The sequence below is a fragment of the Perissodus microlepis genome, chromosome 12 (genome assembly GCF_051167445.1).
Source record: "Perissodus microlepis isolate ML-2025 ecotype Zambia chromosome 12, ASM5116744v1, whole genome shotgun sequence".
NCBI lineage: Eukaryota > Metazoa > Chordata > Actinopteri > Cichliformes > Cichlidae > Perissodus > Perissodus microlepis.
Window position 1 is genome coordinate 7,266,641 of NC_140472.1, and position 15,248 is coordinate 7,281,888.

The following is a 15,248-nucleotide window of genomic DNA, read 5'->3' on the forward strand; positions in this document are numbered from 1 at the left end:
GTCATCCTGAATCTTGTCACAGTGACCTTTCTACATTTTACAATTTATTCTCTGCAGAGTTTTACATCCACATAACAAATTCATATTAAGGAAGAGGGAAAATCACTCCTTGTTTCTGCAAAGCAGGTAGTATATTTTACCTTCTCTCCTATAGCTTCATATTTTAGAGCTCCATTTCACTTCTATTGTCCTTTAAGTTCCCTGGCAGAGCCCCGAGGGCCAAGAAAAGCAAGACTGAATGCCTTTTTATTCCCTCCTCGTCACTGATTAACAGAGCTCTTGGTATAAAGATTGGCAAGCAGCTTTATTTTCTTCACACTTGGCCTGAATAGAGTGATCATCATAGCTTTCATCAAAATCAGGCCCTATTCACCCAGAATTGCACATAAGAAGTACCCAGCACTCACTGGAAACAGCACTTACAGTTGTGTGAAGGGAATAGTGAAGGATGATTTTGTGGCAAATCTAATTTATTCTTCTTGGATGTGCGAAATGTGATTTGAAATTGAAGGCTAACTGAGCTCTGCTGTATTACAGGTTTCCTGTTGGAGCAATGGGAAACAACTCAAACCAATTGTAATATTGCCACTAGATGTCAATGTGATCCCAAGGGACTTGTGGTTCACTTCCAATACTGGAGGTTTTGGGTATGTGCCTTCAGCCCCATGAAGTCCTGGGCAGAAGTGGAACTGTTATCATAGAATGGGAATGAAATCTGTGGAGTGGCAGCTGGGTTTCTTAGGGTCTTACCAGTAAATGGCAGGAAACTGCACTCAAATTGCTTAAATAGGGGGAAAGATGATAAAGGAGTCAATGAGAATCAGATTCATGATGAAGGCTTGAAGAAACCTGATTTTAAAGCCATTTAAAAGTTTTGGTCCTCTGGGGAACCATAGCAAACAATACACATAATAATACCATAGAACTTCTACACACTCAAGATCTGCACTGTCCATACTTCGAGGTTTATAGAGGTGCTCGACGAGCTGTAGACTAAAAATGTCCAATATATAATTTCTTCTGCAACAGAGCAGCAGCAGAGTAACAACGTCCCAACATGTTCTACAATGCGGCTTTGTCCTGCGCCTCCTGCTTCTCCCGTTACGCACTAGATGTTCTCTACCATCAGCACTCTGATGCTCTGACCACTGAAAGACAGCAACATTTTACATATGTGCCAAATGGCAGCATGAATCTTTAAAATGCTCAATCCAAAATTATTGCGCAACATCCATTGTTTACACTATGATCACAACACACATCATAAAGGAACCCTGGTGCGTAAAATGGACACATCAGGGGTTTTTTGCTTTTCATGAATGTTGAAACTGGGCTTTGGGGATGCACAATATGAATGTCCCTGTCTCTAAAGCACTTTGGGTCAGCTTCAGTTGTTTAAATGTGCTGTAGGCTATAATTAAAATATACAAAGAAAGTTTCAGACATTTTTCATTTTACCCCCCCCCCCCCCAAAATAAATAAATAAACAAAACCAAAACCAAAATAACATAAATAAAATACAATAAAATAGAATAATACAAAATAAAATGTTACAGTGGACTATCCATCCTATCATTATTGTATCAATCCATTTAAACACATTTAAATGTGCAATTTTGCAACGCATTGCATTGGAAATCAGACTCTGCCAACAATCAGAAAAGAAAGAAAAGCTTATTGATGCCTTTTCAGGGGAGCTGGACCAGAGTGATTCAACTTTGCTTTTATACAGACTGGAATAATGGAAATAAAGGAAAGCGCTTTGAGGAAAATGAGGTAAATTGTAGGAATTTATTGAAAGTTGTGAAAATATGTTACTATAACCTGATTCCAGGTATCACAACCCTCTGCAGTTTGCATACAGACCAAATCTCGGAGTGCATGATGGAACAAAAGAATAAAGAGCTTACTTCTATCTAGACAGTCATGTCTCCACAGTCATAACCACTTTTTTTTATTTCTCGAAAGTATTTCCCATTATTCGCCTGTTAACACAGAGAAAGAAGCTACAGGAAATGTCAGTAAACACAACTGATTGCTCAAGGACTACTGACTAGCTTACAGGTCGCAGGATGTGAGACTGAACAGTGCTGATTTGGTCATCTGCAGTTCTGGAGCTCCAATAGGACTATGCTGTCCAAATACCTGCTCACCTTTTACACCTCTGACTTTCAATCCGACTCCAGGTCTTACCACCTACAGAAATACTTGATGCTAAGAATTCTGTACTGGTTGGAATGGTTTTTGCCAGCCAGTTAGTGAATGCACATTTTTCCCTAGCAACAGGAGTTTTCCAGGATCTCAGTGCAATAGAGATTTGATTATTTGATTTTTCAGAAAACAAGCTACCACAATGCCAATGTGAACAGAAAGGCGTTAACTGAAAGAGCTGTCAAACCATAAAACACGGCCAAATCTGTTCAAAAGTTATTCTTAGAAAGCTGCTGGGTGCTCCCTTTACATTACTCATAGTCATTTGATCTGTTCTGGAGGAAACAAAAGCTGCTTACTTGGTTTTAACTATTAAGTTTGCTGCTCAAAGTGCTACAGATTTCAGTTTTCATTGGGTCTACTAGAAAGGGATTTTGTTAAAAATGACAGCAGCCAGTATTCTCAACACATTCTCAGATTCTAACTCTCCTACATCCAAGTTCTACACAGATGTTCCTACTCTGAGTTCTCAGAGTTGCATGTCCTGGTCTTAAGCTTGGGTATTAATGTAAATGCCAAAATGAATCCCATTTACCTCAGCTGTACTGTGGGGGAGGCAAAAGCTTCTCTGAGATCGAAATTGTCAGAACATAAAACCATGAATGTGGAAAAAACATAATGAGGACTTTTTTCACATTTTCATGACTTGTTCCTTTAAAATGGGCACCATAACAACAAAATATGATACTGGGGAACTTGTACACATAATAAATAGGTACACTTGCTTTAATTTAATGGACAAATGCACAACAAATGTCACAGGAATCTGAATATTCCTTTAAAGAAAGTGTATTCCGCACTTCTGTTAACAAAATTTCTCACAGTCAGCTTTTAAAGAAAGCATTTTAAATTTCATTTATTTCATTGCAGTGTGTAGTGATCCAGTGGAGTGGCTGTAGCTCAGGTGGTAGAGGAGGTCACCTACTCCAGTCTGCATGCCAAATATCCTTGGGCAAGATGCTATCCGATGGATGCTCTCTGATACAGCCATCAAATGTTAGATAGGAAGCGCTTATAGTACTTGTGTGAATGTACAAGTTGTGTAGAGTGCTCTGATATAGCAGAAAAGCTCTAAATAGGAACCAGTGCATTTGCAGACTCTGCTTTAGTTTCTGGGCAAACACTTGAATTGGTCACTTGTGCAAATCTATTAGTTTATAATACCAGAAAGTCTCTGGTAGTGCTTTTGAAATGTCTTTCGGAGATGAATCACCGGCATTTTATTTTGGTCACAATACTGGTGAGTGCCAGAGCTGCATGTTTTCAAGGATACACCAAACAATTTGAAGGATCTCTGACGTGGAACAAGACAGCTCTGTGAAATTATCCCCAGCAAGCACCAGGCCTCTCATTAAAGCCTCAGCCTGAACACTATCAGCTGCTTTTATTTCATAAAGTGAAGACAGTGAGTAGCAGCTTGTTATCAGCACTCAGTCCAAAATGCTAAACCATATACTGCATCTATGACAGCAGCAGAGGCTCTGTAGTGAAAGAGTGGGTACTGAAGTGTCCTGCCTTCACACCACTTCATTTCTTGCCCTCAAGAAATGTGGACAGTGTGTAGCAGTGGAGGCCTGATTCAAACCTCTTGGTTTTTAACATTTGTTACTGTTAGAGAGCTGCCTGGTAGGACTCCAGCGTTTAAATATCAAACAGCTGACTAAAATGGATCTCCTCATAGACGTGAATGAAACTGAGAGGTGGTTACACTTGAGCAGATGAGCTGTTCTACTTGTTGCACCACTTTGTGATATCATGAATCCCATTATGTCGCCTTTGAGGATTTTCTTGTCTCAGTGTTGTGTGTGCCAAATTTTGTTTTTTGAATTTCTGATTGCTTTTGCCTGGATGGCATATCTGTTTGAAGCTGGTGTGAAATGTTTAGAGATTTCTTAGATTGCGGTTCACTGGCTGGACTTTTAGGTTCTGATTCCGTGCCTACAGGGAACAGAAGGCTGTGTTTTGCTTCACTGTGGCACTGGAATGAAACTGTTTCCAAAGATTGCTACAATGCAAAGCTTGAAGGATATGCATATAAAAAGATTCTTTTACAGCTTGAAAAATACTTTGTACTGGAGCTGCAGAGTTCCAGCAGCAGACTAATTTTTCAAAGTCAAACTCATTTCTATTTGATGTAACCAAGTAGAATATGGCCACTGAGCTGTCAGATCTTTATACATGCCTCGGTATCACCTAGTCTGACTGGTACACTAGATAGCTACAACAGAATGCTTAATAATGTTCTCAGCAGGCATTAGTTTGATGCATGTGAGTCACAGAGCTGATTAGTTACAGCAGAAGTATCATTCAGCTCAATGTTTCTATGACACCTCTATTAAAGCTCCAGCTTTGAGTACGCAGGACACACCACAGGCCTTGTATCAGAACTGACGGACAGAGTCAACATTCATAATGGCAATGTAAGAAAAAGACACTTGTCTGGAGAGTAAATGAGCAGCAGCACAGCATGCTGCTCAACTTGCTGAATAGAGAATGAAGGAGAAAATGAGGCAGCACACTGCTGACAAGACTGGCAAGCGAAGGCAAGTCGGAGTAGCTCCAGAGAGCAGATTAATGCCTGGATGTAGAGCTTATGTTGGCCAATTTAGCTTCAGTACTTTCTGTAAAGGAGCTTCCACCTTCGACAATCATTTTCAGTAAGTGCTAATGTCTCAGCCACTACACATGTAGCAGGATGCTGCGTGTGTAGCTAATACGTCACGTTTACATATTGTAGGTTGCCACAAGTGCACAGTAGTGAACAGAGGTGCTTTTAGACAAACAGCAATGTCATACAGGCCTAGACACACTGATGTTTTCTGAATAGTTGCTGGTAGTCGTCGTGAATGTATGCCTTCAAAGTAAAACTTGTGCCTTGCTACAGCACCAAACACCTTTCAACCTTTACTTTGAAGATGAATGGTCTCGTTTTCCAATTTTCATCATACTTTTCAGTTTCCCTACTGCTCTGGAAGCAGCAGACTTCCATGTCTTCCATGTAATGGCCATGTTCTGTGCTGGGCAACTACCAACCACTCACAAACCAGTCAGAGAATGCACCTCGCCTCAGTGAGCTGTGCTTGCTGACCAGTCTGTAGGCAAAGCCAATGAGGAAATGAAGAAAAGACTAGAGTTCCACTGACAACTTCAGGCCGAAGAATTAAAGCAAGACCACATTTATTCAGGGATTTTCCTCTCACAGAGTGACGTCTTGTCTGTAGCAACCGTGTTGCTGTCATTCTGCAATCATGTGTAACCTCTTATGTTTGTATTATAGTTTTACCATCCTTTGTGAAGTACATTCATCTGTATTTGTCATTGCCGAACGCTGCCAACACCACCCCTTTACATGAACGTGTATTGAAGACCCTGGGTTATCACTGATAACCAATGTTACCCTAGCAATTAGGATGACTGCAAGTGAATCTAGATATGCAAATATGCAGAGCCCAGGCATATAATACAGGGCATGTCCGGTATGACTAAGACAAAAAATATAATCAAGTGATCTTGAAGTCAATCATAAGGAGAAATACAACAACAAAAGTACAAATATGAATGAATGAGTTTAATTCACCCAGATTTATAAATTAGAAAGAAAACAAAAAAAAAAAAACAAAAAAAAAAAAGAGCAAATAAAGTTTGGAAGTAGTAACAAACACTGTAGAGCACATCTATAACAAGGTAGAAAAGTACACAATTCTCACTTCACTTTCAGGCTTCAACACAGCTCTGGCAACACTCAATGTTTCAGTGCAGCACATAAACAGACCATTGTAGAAAACTAGGTTTTGTAAAAGTCCATGATGCTGATCAAGATTATAGAAGAAGGGAATGTAACAAAACAGAAGTACAACAGAAACAAGATTTATCTTAATATATTAAAATTTGTGCTTCTGTTAACCACAATCACGACAATACTGGATCAACAGGTAAATAATACAGTCAAGGAAGCCCTCTTTAAATATAGTAAAATACCCTCCATTGTAATAACTTACATACATTCATTAACTCCACTGGTCATTTGACAGTCTGTTGAATTGCTAAGGAGTAGTTACAGAACCAAACTGAAACATACATCGACTCTTCAGGACACTGTTAGATTACAATAAATGTCTGAACATAACTTTCGCTGAGACAACCTTTAATGAGGTTTGGGATCAGCAAAAAAAATATTTTTACAGGCACTAATGAAATACTTAACACTATGGAGCTGACAGGAATACATGGCTCACAGTCAGATAAGAAAAACGACTGAATTCCGTCAGTTTGGAATAAGTTAGTTCAAGCAGGCATGTTTACCTTAAGAGCTCACGCTACAGTCTAGTAAGATGCGCTTACTGAAACAGCAGCAGCTTCAACAACATACACACTTCAGGTGTTCCTATTCTGACCACTACTAGTTTGAGACAATTACACAGTCCCCCCCCACAAAAGCAGGAAGTGACCGCTGTCCACAGCCTTCTGGTGGATCGTCTCAGCAGTTCGCCTTTGGTTCAGGGTATTCAAAGCCTGCAGCAGGTCATTTAAGCTCGCTCCTTTACCTTCTTTCTCCACCCAAATATGCAGCAGTTCATGGATCCTGTCTTCATATGGAAGGTTCTCTTTGCTTTTGATGACATTGTCACCAATTTCAAGCTGACGGAAAAACCTCTTGTGATAGTTCACATCTAGTTCTTCAAAATATTCAAAGCACTTCCTGAGAGACTCTTCACCTGCAAAAACAACCAACAACCTTCACTCCATCACATTAACGCCTTGTGCTGATAACATAAACATTTATTTCGACAGCCAACTGGACTGCAATTAAAAGCAGCGCGGTGGCATGAAATGGAAGCTTTATCTAATGTTGTGTTTAACAGCAGGTGCTTGTGTGTTATGCAGTGGGTGAGATCAGGAATAAAAGTCAAAATACTTTACCATTCACAGGAACAAGCTTGGGAAGTGGCACCTCTTCCTAAATGAAACAAAAGCAAACAGGCATTAACATATAAAAAGTCAGAAATTGTAAGACCTGCTAAATCAAAGTCATGTCTTATTTATAAGCAGGTGAATGAAATGAAAGGAAAAGCATTTATCTAAAAGATCTTACACAATACAGTGATGCATTTTCCTGTCAGTGTGGATGGAAAATGAAAGGAGACACGAGATAGTGAGACTGATAAGGAGCATTCCCTGTTAATCTTCAGGTGTTTTAAGGACCAGGTGACTCATTAAGTTTCCACTAACACAATAACAGCAGCCTGAGACACTGAAGATCAAATGTTAAAGGTAATTCTTAAACCTAGAGTCACAGGATTCTTATACGGCTCCTGATTGTTGAGAGAATTTGCTCCAACATGATGGAGTGCAGTATGGAAGTAAAGAAGCAAGTCACTGAGGTTTATCCATGACTGTCCCTCTGCAACTGGGAGCAGGTAGGATTCTGAGGCTCTTTCTGTCATGTAAGGAGTCGTGTGTAGCATGAAAATCAAAGTGGGAAAACTGGAACATGAGGACAGACAGTAAGACAGCGGAGGCTGTTAGAGCAGCAGAGCATTAGTTAATAGCAGCAAACAAGACAAGCAGCAAGGATGAAGCAGGCGATGAGATGAGCTGCAGCTCTCACCCTCCTGTGAAGCTGTGCTGGGACCACAGGGCTGGCTTGAGGGGCAGGTGTGAGCGCGTCTGTTAGGCTGTGCTGGGAGTTACTGGCTGAGCTGTTGAGGCTTGGATTGAGAATTTGACGCTCATCCTCAGCAATGTTCGAGGATTTAACTCTCACCAGATGCTGGGACAGGATTAGATTTGTGCTGGTTGGTCTTTGAGTGTCCTTATCCTCAGGAGTCTGGATGGCAGTGTATTGCTGACGAACATGTTAAGAGAGTCTCTGTCATTTAAGTTACCTTTGGAAAGCCATTTCCATTCAGCTCATCATCATGTTTGGCTATTTTTGTACATTAATGGAAAACATGAGTCACTCACCTGTTCTGCTTTGCTCCTGTCAGACCGATTTCTCTGAGAGCCTGAGGAAAGAATGTGAAGAGAATTATGCAACTTCCAAGAATTCACAACTTTCCAACACAAAGTTATTTAACTTTTGTCTGAGCTCAATTTAATTTCATCAACTGAGCAGAACCTGCTGCTGCTCTGCATCAGTTCTAGCACAGTGTGCAGCCTCTCCTGGACACTGTGTGTCACTGAGGATTTTCATCAGTCGGCTGGAAAGCTTGCCCAGCAGTTCCAGTTTGTGTTGGACCCGGCCCAGTTTACCAGCAGCATGGTCAACAGCACAAACTGGGAAAAGCATCTTCACGTGGCTCAATCCAATTGGAAAAGTACTTTAGTGAACTCGCCAACAGCAGCCCACCTCTATGTGAGGCCTGCATGGTAATGATATACACCCCAACAGACTGCGGTTAACATGTTTGCTGAGAGGGCGTACTTGATAATTAGGCTTTAATCAGTTACACCTGATCCCAACATAGTCAGCATGTTGTGTTAGCAGCTCATCTGCTGCTCTTAGATCATCACACCTGAAACTGCACGTCCATTGTAGCAGGTTTCTGCACACATGTATATCCTCTATCATGCTGTCTGGTGTCTCAACTTATACTTAATAGCTTTTCAGTCTTTCAAAACTTAACTTTGTTCCACATGTGATGAACAATTATCCAGAACTGTTAATTTTCTTACCATGTTTTACTAATTTCATGTGCCATTTGGAAATCTCATCTGCTCTGATTACAGGAGAGTTTGGCCTTGTGCAGAGTCAAAATATCTCATCCTGTGAGAAGCTCTTATCCACTTGCTCTCAAAGATGGCACACGGACAGCATTGTGGGAAAATGCTTCATTGATAAGACTTTACTAACAGGGTTCCCAAAACAATGCTGTGAAGCTCAGAGAGGGAATCCAGAAATGTTGAGTGGAACTTTATTTTCAGTCATTCGGTTGCAGCAGGTGTGTCTCAGCATTTATTAGCATATCCTTATGGGTCAGACTGACTGCAGAGGCCGGCGGGCTCAAGATCTGTGTTAATGAGAGCCTCAACAAGTGCATGAAAAATATTGTGGCAGCATCAATTTAATATCAGCAGTTCATCTGTTTGTGGTGTGAAGAAAAACAAAGTACAAGTCCTTCCCACAGCATTGATTAACACCTGTCAGAGCAATAATACTGCAAAGCTGTATCACTACACACATTAGACCAAAATGTTAAACAGTTCGAGCATCTTTAAGTGCTTGGACCCTACAACACTGCTCCTGCTGACAGCTATCAGAGCTGAAATAACAAGTGAATTTGTTTAAGAGTGATCAGGAACCATCTAGACAATAGGTTGAAATGAATATTTTTCAAGCAAAAAAAACAAACAAAAAACCCAAAACACAACAACCCACCCCTACATTTTGATGATTTGCTGCTCTATGTCATGCCCCAACACCACACCTGGCCAGGTTGGTGACTTCTGTGACACCAGGAATGTGGAGGCGGAGCATTTAGTTTACATTGGGGCATTTGTAAAATTGATGTCTATGCTGTTCTGGACAGTTTAAAAATCATCAGGCCTTCACTTCGGCAATGCTGAGCAGATAATACTTCTGATACAGCTGGTCAAGAGCATTTTCTTGAGTGGACACGGCCAGCTGCAGTGGCCACCAGAACATCACACAACTGTGTAGTTGCCACACGTTCAGACGAGCAGCAGAAGCATTAGCTCCAGTCACAGAACTACTAACCCTACTACAAAAGATACAAACTGTGGCATGTGTATATTTATCGTTTAGGTTTGTTTACCCCATTATAATGCAAAAACTATCCATCCTCCCCAGCTAACACAGACAAAATGTGAAAGACTCAATGAACAGGTCGACAGCCTATCAGAGCACTAACAAACTTTTGCATCAAGGTGATTTTACTATTAGGATCCAACATCTGTATAAGAACAACGTACCTGTTTTACGTTTCTTCTTGTAGAAAAATATCCCAGCAAATGTTATGGCAGCGAGGACACACAGCACCACCACAACCACCACCACAGTGAGACCTGTTTAAGAAAAACAAACAAAAAAAACAAAACAAAAAAAACCCCACAAGGGACAGTCATTGGCCATTTACAGAAAAAAAAACCCCAAGAGATTCATGGTTTGAATCAATGTACAGTGCGAGTGAATCTCTGATATCATTCGTTTCTGGCCTGGAAAATCTGACATTGTAAATATACATGTATCCCAGTGTAACAAAAGTCTTGCATGCATCTGCCACAGACCTGGACCAGAGCCAGATTTGTTCTGGATCTTCTTGCACTCCGTGTTGGTGGTTGATGTGCAGTTCCTCACTTTCTCTTCATCCTCTGCACACCTAGTTAGGAGAGAAGCAAAATAAATCTAAAGGTTTAAAGACCTAAATGTCAGTCTTCTTCCCGCTGCTCCCTTTAGGAGTCACCAGAGTGGACAATCTGCATCTAGCATCGCCTTCTGCCACACCAACCCTCTTCCTCTTTTTCTCCTGCCTGGCAGCTCCACATTCAACACCCAGTATATCCACCATCCACTCCCTCCTTATACTTGTGTCTTTACTGATTTTGAATAATTTGCAGACACTTACCGTGAACACTTCAAGCACACCTCACATGCTTGGTTAGGATCACAAAATTTCCCTGGTTTGCACTGACATTTAGTATCTTCAGTGTGAGTGCATGAGCTTACAATTTCCTCATCTGAGAGAGTAACATGAAAGAGACCTTGTTTAGTCAGAGTTTATGCTCGGAGGACGCCGACTACAAGAACAATCAATAGTGAACCTTTTCATTCTGATCGATGGTGTAAAGCCGTCAAGCAGAATTACCTGGGCGACACCGTGTGCACTTCAAGCAGAACTTCAGTCGGTTGTCATGCTTCATGTATGTATCGTAGTCACACTCCTCACACTGCCCCCTCTCTCCATCTACACTGCAGGGTGATTTCACATATGTGCCTAGAGCGCACACACACACACTTTATACGTCTCCTTCAACTGAACATGTGACTCTAGCTAAATAATAAGGCCGTTTCATGTGGCTTTTGATGGCTTACTGGTTTGAAATTATTACAGAAGTTCAGTTTCATGAGACTTACCAGCTTTACAATTCAAACAACAGAGGTTGCTGTGTTCGTACTGATCTGCCGGGCAGTTGGCCTGCCGCCGTGCTCTGCCGTTTCCCACTTTATGACCAGCCTGTGGGTATGCTGTGGTGGATTTGAGGAGAAGGACCAGGACAGGCACAAAAACCTTTGGATTTGGATGCAGGGTTTAAAAAAAATAATAATAACAAATAAATGGAAGTCAGAGTGGTGAATAAACAGGTTTTTTTTAAAGAGTCCCTAAGCAGGCAGGTGGGGTGATGTTTGGTTACATTAAGGTACCAAAACTAGTTATGATCAGACAAGAATGGGAAACTGGGATGAAACATGGTGACTTATGAGCAAAAACCTGCTTTGTTATAGTCATGAAACTACATTCTTAAGTAAAAATATCAAGTGCACCGCTTTCATCTTTTTCCATGTTTTGACTTAAGAGATTTCAAATTGATTATATTAAAGAACTCATTTTATGAGTTTCACAGAAACATAATCTCTGATTATATGTTTTGGCTAACTGAAAACATTTTCACTGCAAACATAAAGAAAAAGTATATAAGCCATTATTCTGTGGGAGCTTTCTTGTATGATGATGTGAGTCAGATTAGGTCACATTTAAGAACACGTCAGTGCTGCACAGGTGGGTGGGGAAGAAGGGGATTTCCCTCCAACACTCCTTGGACTAAGCCTGGTGGATTCAGTATTAAGAAAGTGTACCAAAGTATCCGAGCTGATTTATGAACTTCTTAATATTGAGCAACAGGTTTTAAATAACAGGAAACGTGATCCACAAACAGTGTGTCCTAATATGGCCAACACCTTGATAGGTTGCAGGAATAACCAAATAAGGAAATCACACCCATGATTTCGTAACACCATCAGGTGCCCTAGTTACTGTGGGGGCATCTCCCAGCAGGCATGGAGAGACAGACAAACACTCACCTGTGTGTGAAGGTACCAGTTATAAGAATTTTAATCCCCCTGCCTTCACTGGAAAGTAGAAATGGCGTGTTTAAGCATATTTAATAGTACTTTGGAAAGGAAAATAAATCCCTAAAGCGACCTTGTTCATACACAAAGACATACAGAAGAGTTTAATTTTTTTTTTTAAGTTTATATTTTCAATACGTGCTTCTACTGGGTGTCCGACTCTATAAAGTAGCACTTTATGTCGATGGAAGTGATCTCTGACGTAATGCAAACCACCATTTCCATCGCTTTATGCACATAATCAAACATATTAGAAAATATTTAATCAAAGTAAAACTTTTAGGAAGCTCAAAATCAAGCCGAAAGCTATACAAAAGGCTCAAACAATAAGGCCAGGCCATTTTTATCCGGAGTTTACCAATAGCATCTTTGCGAAAATTAAAGACATTTAAAATGCACACGCTCTTAAAGTTAGGCGCAACATAGCGCCCGGTACACAAGAAAACACGCGCTGTGGAGTAACGTGTATTCTTTTTATTCAGTGATCAGTCGCCGATGACAGTCAACCACAAACTGTCGACTAGTTTCAGTGCAGTGTCTCAGGTGGGGGAAACAGAAATAAAGTGACTTTTTGGTGAGCCCACGAGGAATTTCACACCTGAGTTCACACAGCGCCTTGTGATACTTTTGACACATAAATGCGACATCTTGCGCAAACCAGTAAACCGGAAAATTGCCAGAGGTCTCTCCTTTTTATTTACAGTCAATGGGAGGATAAACTTTGGTTCGACAACCCGTGACAATTCTGGTCACTTCGGTCCTCAATAAACAAATCAAAACAACAACAAAAAAACCCGTAAAAGTTTACATAATTAACTTTTTATTAAGTTAATAGCTTAACATAAATATTAGAACCACCCCGCGGTTGTCGCGAAACATTAAAAGCACTCTTATTACTTTGAAGGATCTCCATTTTTAAAAATGAGTCACAAGGAAGATGTTTACAGAAACTTCACGCTGACTGACTGACGCCGGTACAACACCGGTCCGTGAAACCACAGCAAGCTTTGTAGATGTTTAAAAAGACAACCGGACTTACCACAAACATAGGAACGTACTTCATCTTCTACTAAAAATGTCGGCCTCCACAGACTTTCAATTATTCCTTAGAGCAAATCGATTTAGATTTACCACCGTAGCGTCCTGTAGGCTACTGTCTCAAAAGTTTAACTCAGGTGTGAGCCGACTCTGAATTAATGACGTAGCTGACAGGCGGGGCCAAAGTACAAAGCAGCCCCGTCTCAGCTCACAAACAGGAGGCGAAAAAAACAGCGCCACTGATAAAGTCAGTCTTTACTCCAAGCGGCCTATATGGCACAAGAAGTAATGATAATAAAATATGTGTATTTTTTATTAGTATAATTCAAATTATCTTCAGCTGCAACGTTATCAATGATGATCAATAATTATTAGCGAGCATTGTAGATGATGTAGAAGATTTTGTACTGACCCCCAGCTGACGTCACCTGTGCCATCTTAGTGCTAAGTTTCTGGAAGAGCAGCTGGCTGTTTAGGTTCAGAGTAAGGCTGGGTTTAAAACGGTGGCGTTAAAATGCCCTGTGGACAAACGTCTCCCCGTCGGCGGCTCAGAACAAATATTGACCAGAGTGTTTCACAGACGATAAGGCGCCTATTTAAATTAAAAAACACAATTCAGTCTCATTGGGCCCCGGGGATAGAAAAACAAAAAACACAAATAAACCAAGACGTAACACTGGACTTTTTCCTCAAGCTATTACGGTTATTACAATTTCGCATATTTGGGCTATTAACCCTGCCCCCTCCTCTTTTCTTGGTCTTCTTTTTCTTCTTTTTTTTTTAGCTATAAATTCATTTAAATGAAATTATTAAAATGTAACGTGGTTGCAAGCAGACACTGCTTTCATGTAAGAGGCCTTATGACTGATTACTGAGAATACTGATTTACTATATGGTGAAATTATTTTATTAAAGAATGCTTTTAATCTCAGCCTCTGTTATATATTTTGTTAAGGAATATTTTCTTTTGAATGCAGTAGTATAAAATAACACGCAATGGCAAATTATTATCAGTACAACTTCAAAAATGCTGTACTTTTGCTCAGGGGTTAAGCAAACATAGTTTTCCATCTCTGGGTGTGAACATTTGTACTGAAAACAGTTTTAAAGTTAAGGTGAGAAAACGAACAAACAAAAACAGTTGCACGCTGAGTAAATCATGACTAAACTCACAAATACTGCACATGATTCACATGAGGAAACACAAGTGTAGTTTTGTGGCTACAGCTTATCACAGTGGTAACATACGTGGTGCCAAAGCTACAGAGAAATGAGATAAAATGAGCTGCCTGAATCCTGAAAACAACATGTAATTTTTTTTACAGTAATATTAGAGGTATAGGTGATGAACAGTTTGTAGAATGTAAAATGTAAGAATATGTCTAAGCCTACAGTGGGATGCAGTGTGTTTTTATCTGAAGGATCTGAGTATGTGAAGCTCTAAACAGAAACATTTGCTTCTCTCATACCAAACCAGCATTTCCCTATTTTAAACATAAAATTTATGCAAATAAAATCAGATATGTTGGATCTGACCTGGTGTATGATCACTTTCACTCTGAATGAGCTCAGCATTCAAACATTCAAATTGCTGCTGTATTGCAAAGTGAATAACAGTTCCAAGAGGTTCCTCTCTCGCCTGTTAGCCCCTCACGGGATAATGGGGGAAAACAGACTATTGTACAAACGCTTTCATCACAAACTGCATGAAGTCAGCCATCACCACAGTGTTTAGCAAACCTCATGCTTGGGAGTGCCAGTTTAGCATTATCTAATGAGCAGTTGTCTGCAGCGCGCAGATATGCAGGCCGACAGGAAGCAGTGGGCTGTGGATGCGGAGAGGAATAAAACCTCCGTTTCAGTCTGTTGATTGCGATGCTCTGAGATGGAGCTGAAATGGTCTCACAGTTTT

The 15,248-nt window shown here is 40.5% G+C and overlaps 1 protein-coding gene across 3 annotated transcripts; it reads right to left on the reverse strand.

Moving 5' to 3' along the window:
* Window positions 1-5,764: 5,764 nt before the first annotated feature.
* On the reverse strand, window positions 5,765-14,025 carry hdr (hematopoietic death receptor). Of its 3 annotated transcripts, XM_084946828.1 has the most exons (11): window positions 13,338-14,018; window positions 12,251-12,298; window positions 11,306-11,459; window positions 11,037-11,165; window positions 10,797-10,908; window positions 10,459-10,550; window positions 10,144-10,236; window positions 8,176-8,216; window positions 7,820-8,056; window positions 7,132-7,168; window positions 5,765-6,926 (listed from the first exon to the last, which is right to left on the reverse strand). In XM_084946828.1, the coding sequence occupies exons 4-11, from the start codon at window positions 11,089-11,091 to the stop codon at window positions 6,625-6,627; spliced, it is 969 nt and encodes a 322-aa protein (XP_084802954.1). In that variant the 5' UTR covers window positions 11,092-11,165; window positions 11,306-11,459; window positions 12,251-12,298; window positions 13,338-14,018; the 3' UTR covers window positions 5,765-6,624. The 3 variants fall into 3 exon arrangements, with proteins under 3 accessions (XP_084802954.1, XP_084802953.1, XP_084802952.1); XM_084946827.1 differs by lacking the exon at window positions 12,251-12,298 and having other exon boundaries at window positions 7,976-8,056; window positions 13,338-14,025; XM_084946826.1 differs by lacking the exon at window positions 12,251-12,298 and having other exon boundaries at window positions 13,338-14,023.
* Between the last annotated feature and the right edge of the window lie 1,223 nt (window positions 14,026-15,248).

What these genes read in the sequence shown, in the direction of transcription:
- hdr (XM_084946826.1), bottom strand. Translation starts at nt 13,361, where the DNA reads ATGAAGTACGTTCCTATGTTTGTG. An exon ending in CAAATCTGGCTCTGGTCCAG is followed by an intron (nt 10,237 to 10,458) that starts GTCTGTGGCAGA and finishes TTTCTTAAACAG; the next exon opens with GTCTCACTGTGGTGGTGGTT. An exon ending in ACAGGAGCAAAGCAGAACAG is followed by an intron (nt 8,057 to 8,175) that starts GTGAGTGACTCA and finishes CATGTTCGTCAG; the next exon opens with CAATACACTGCCATCCAGAC.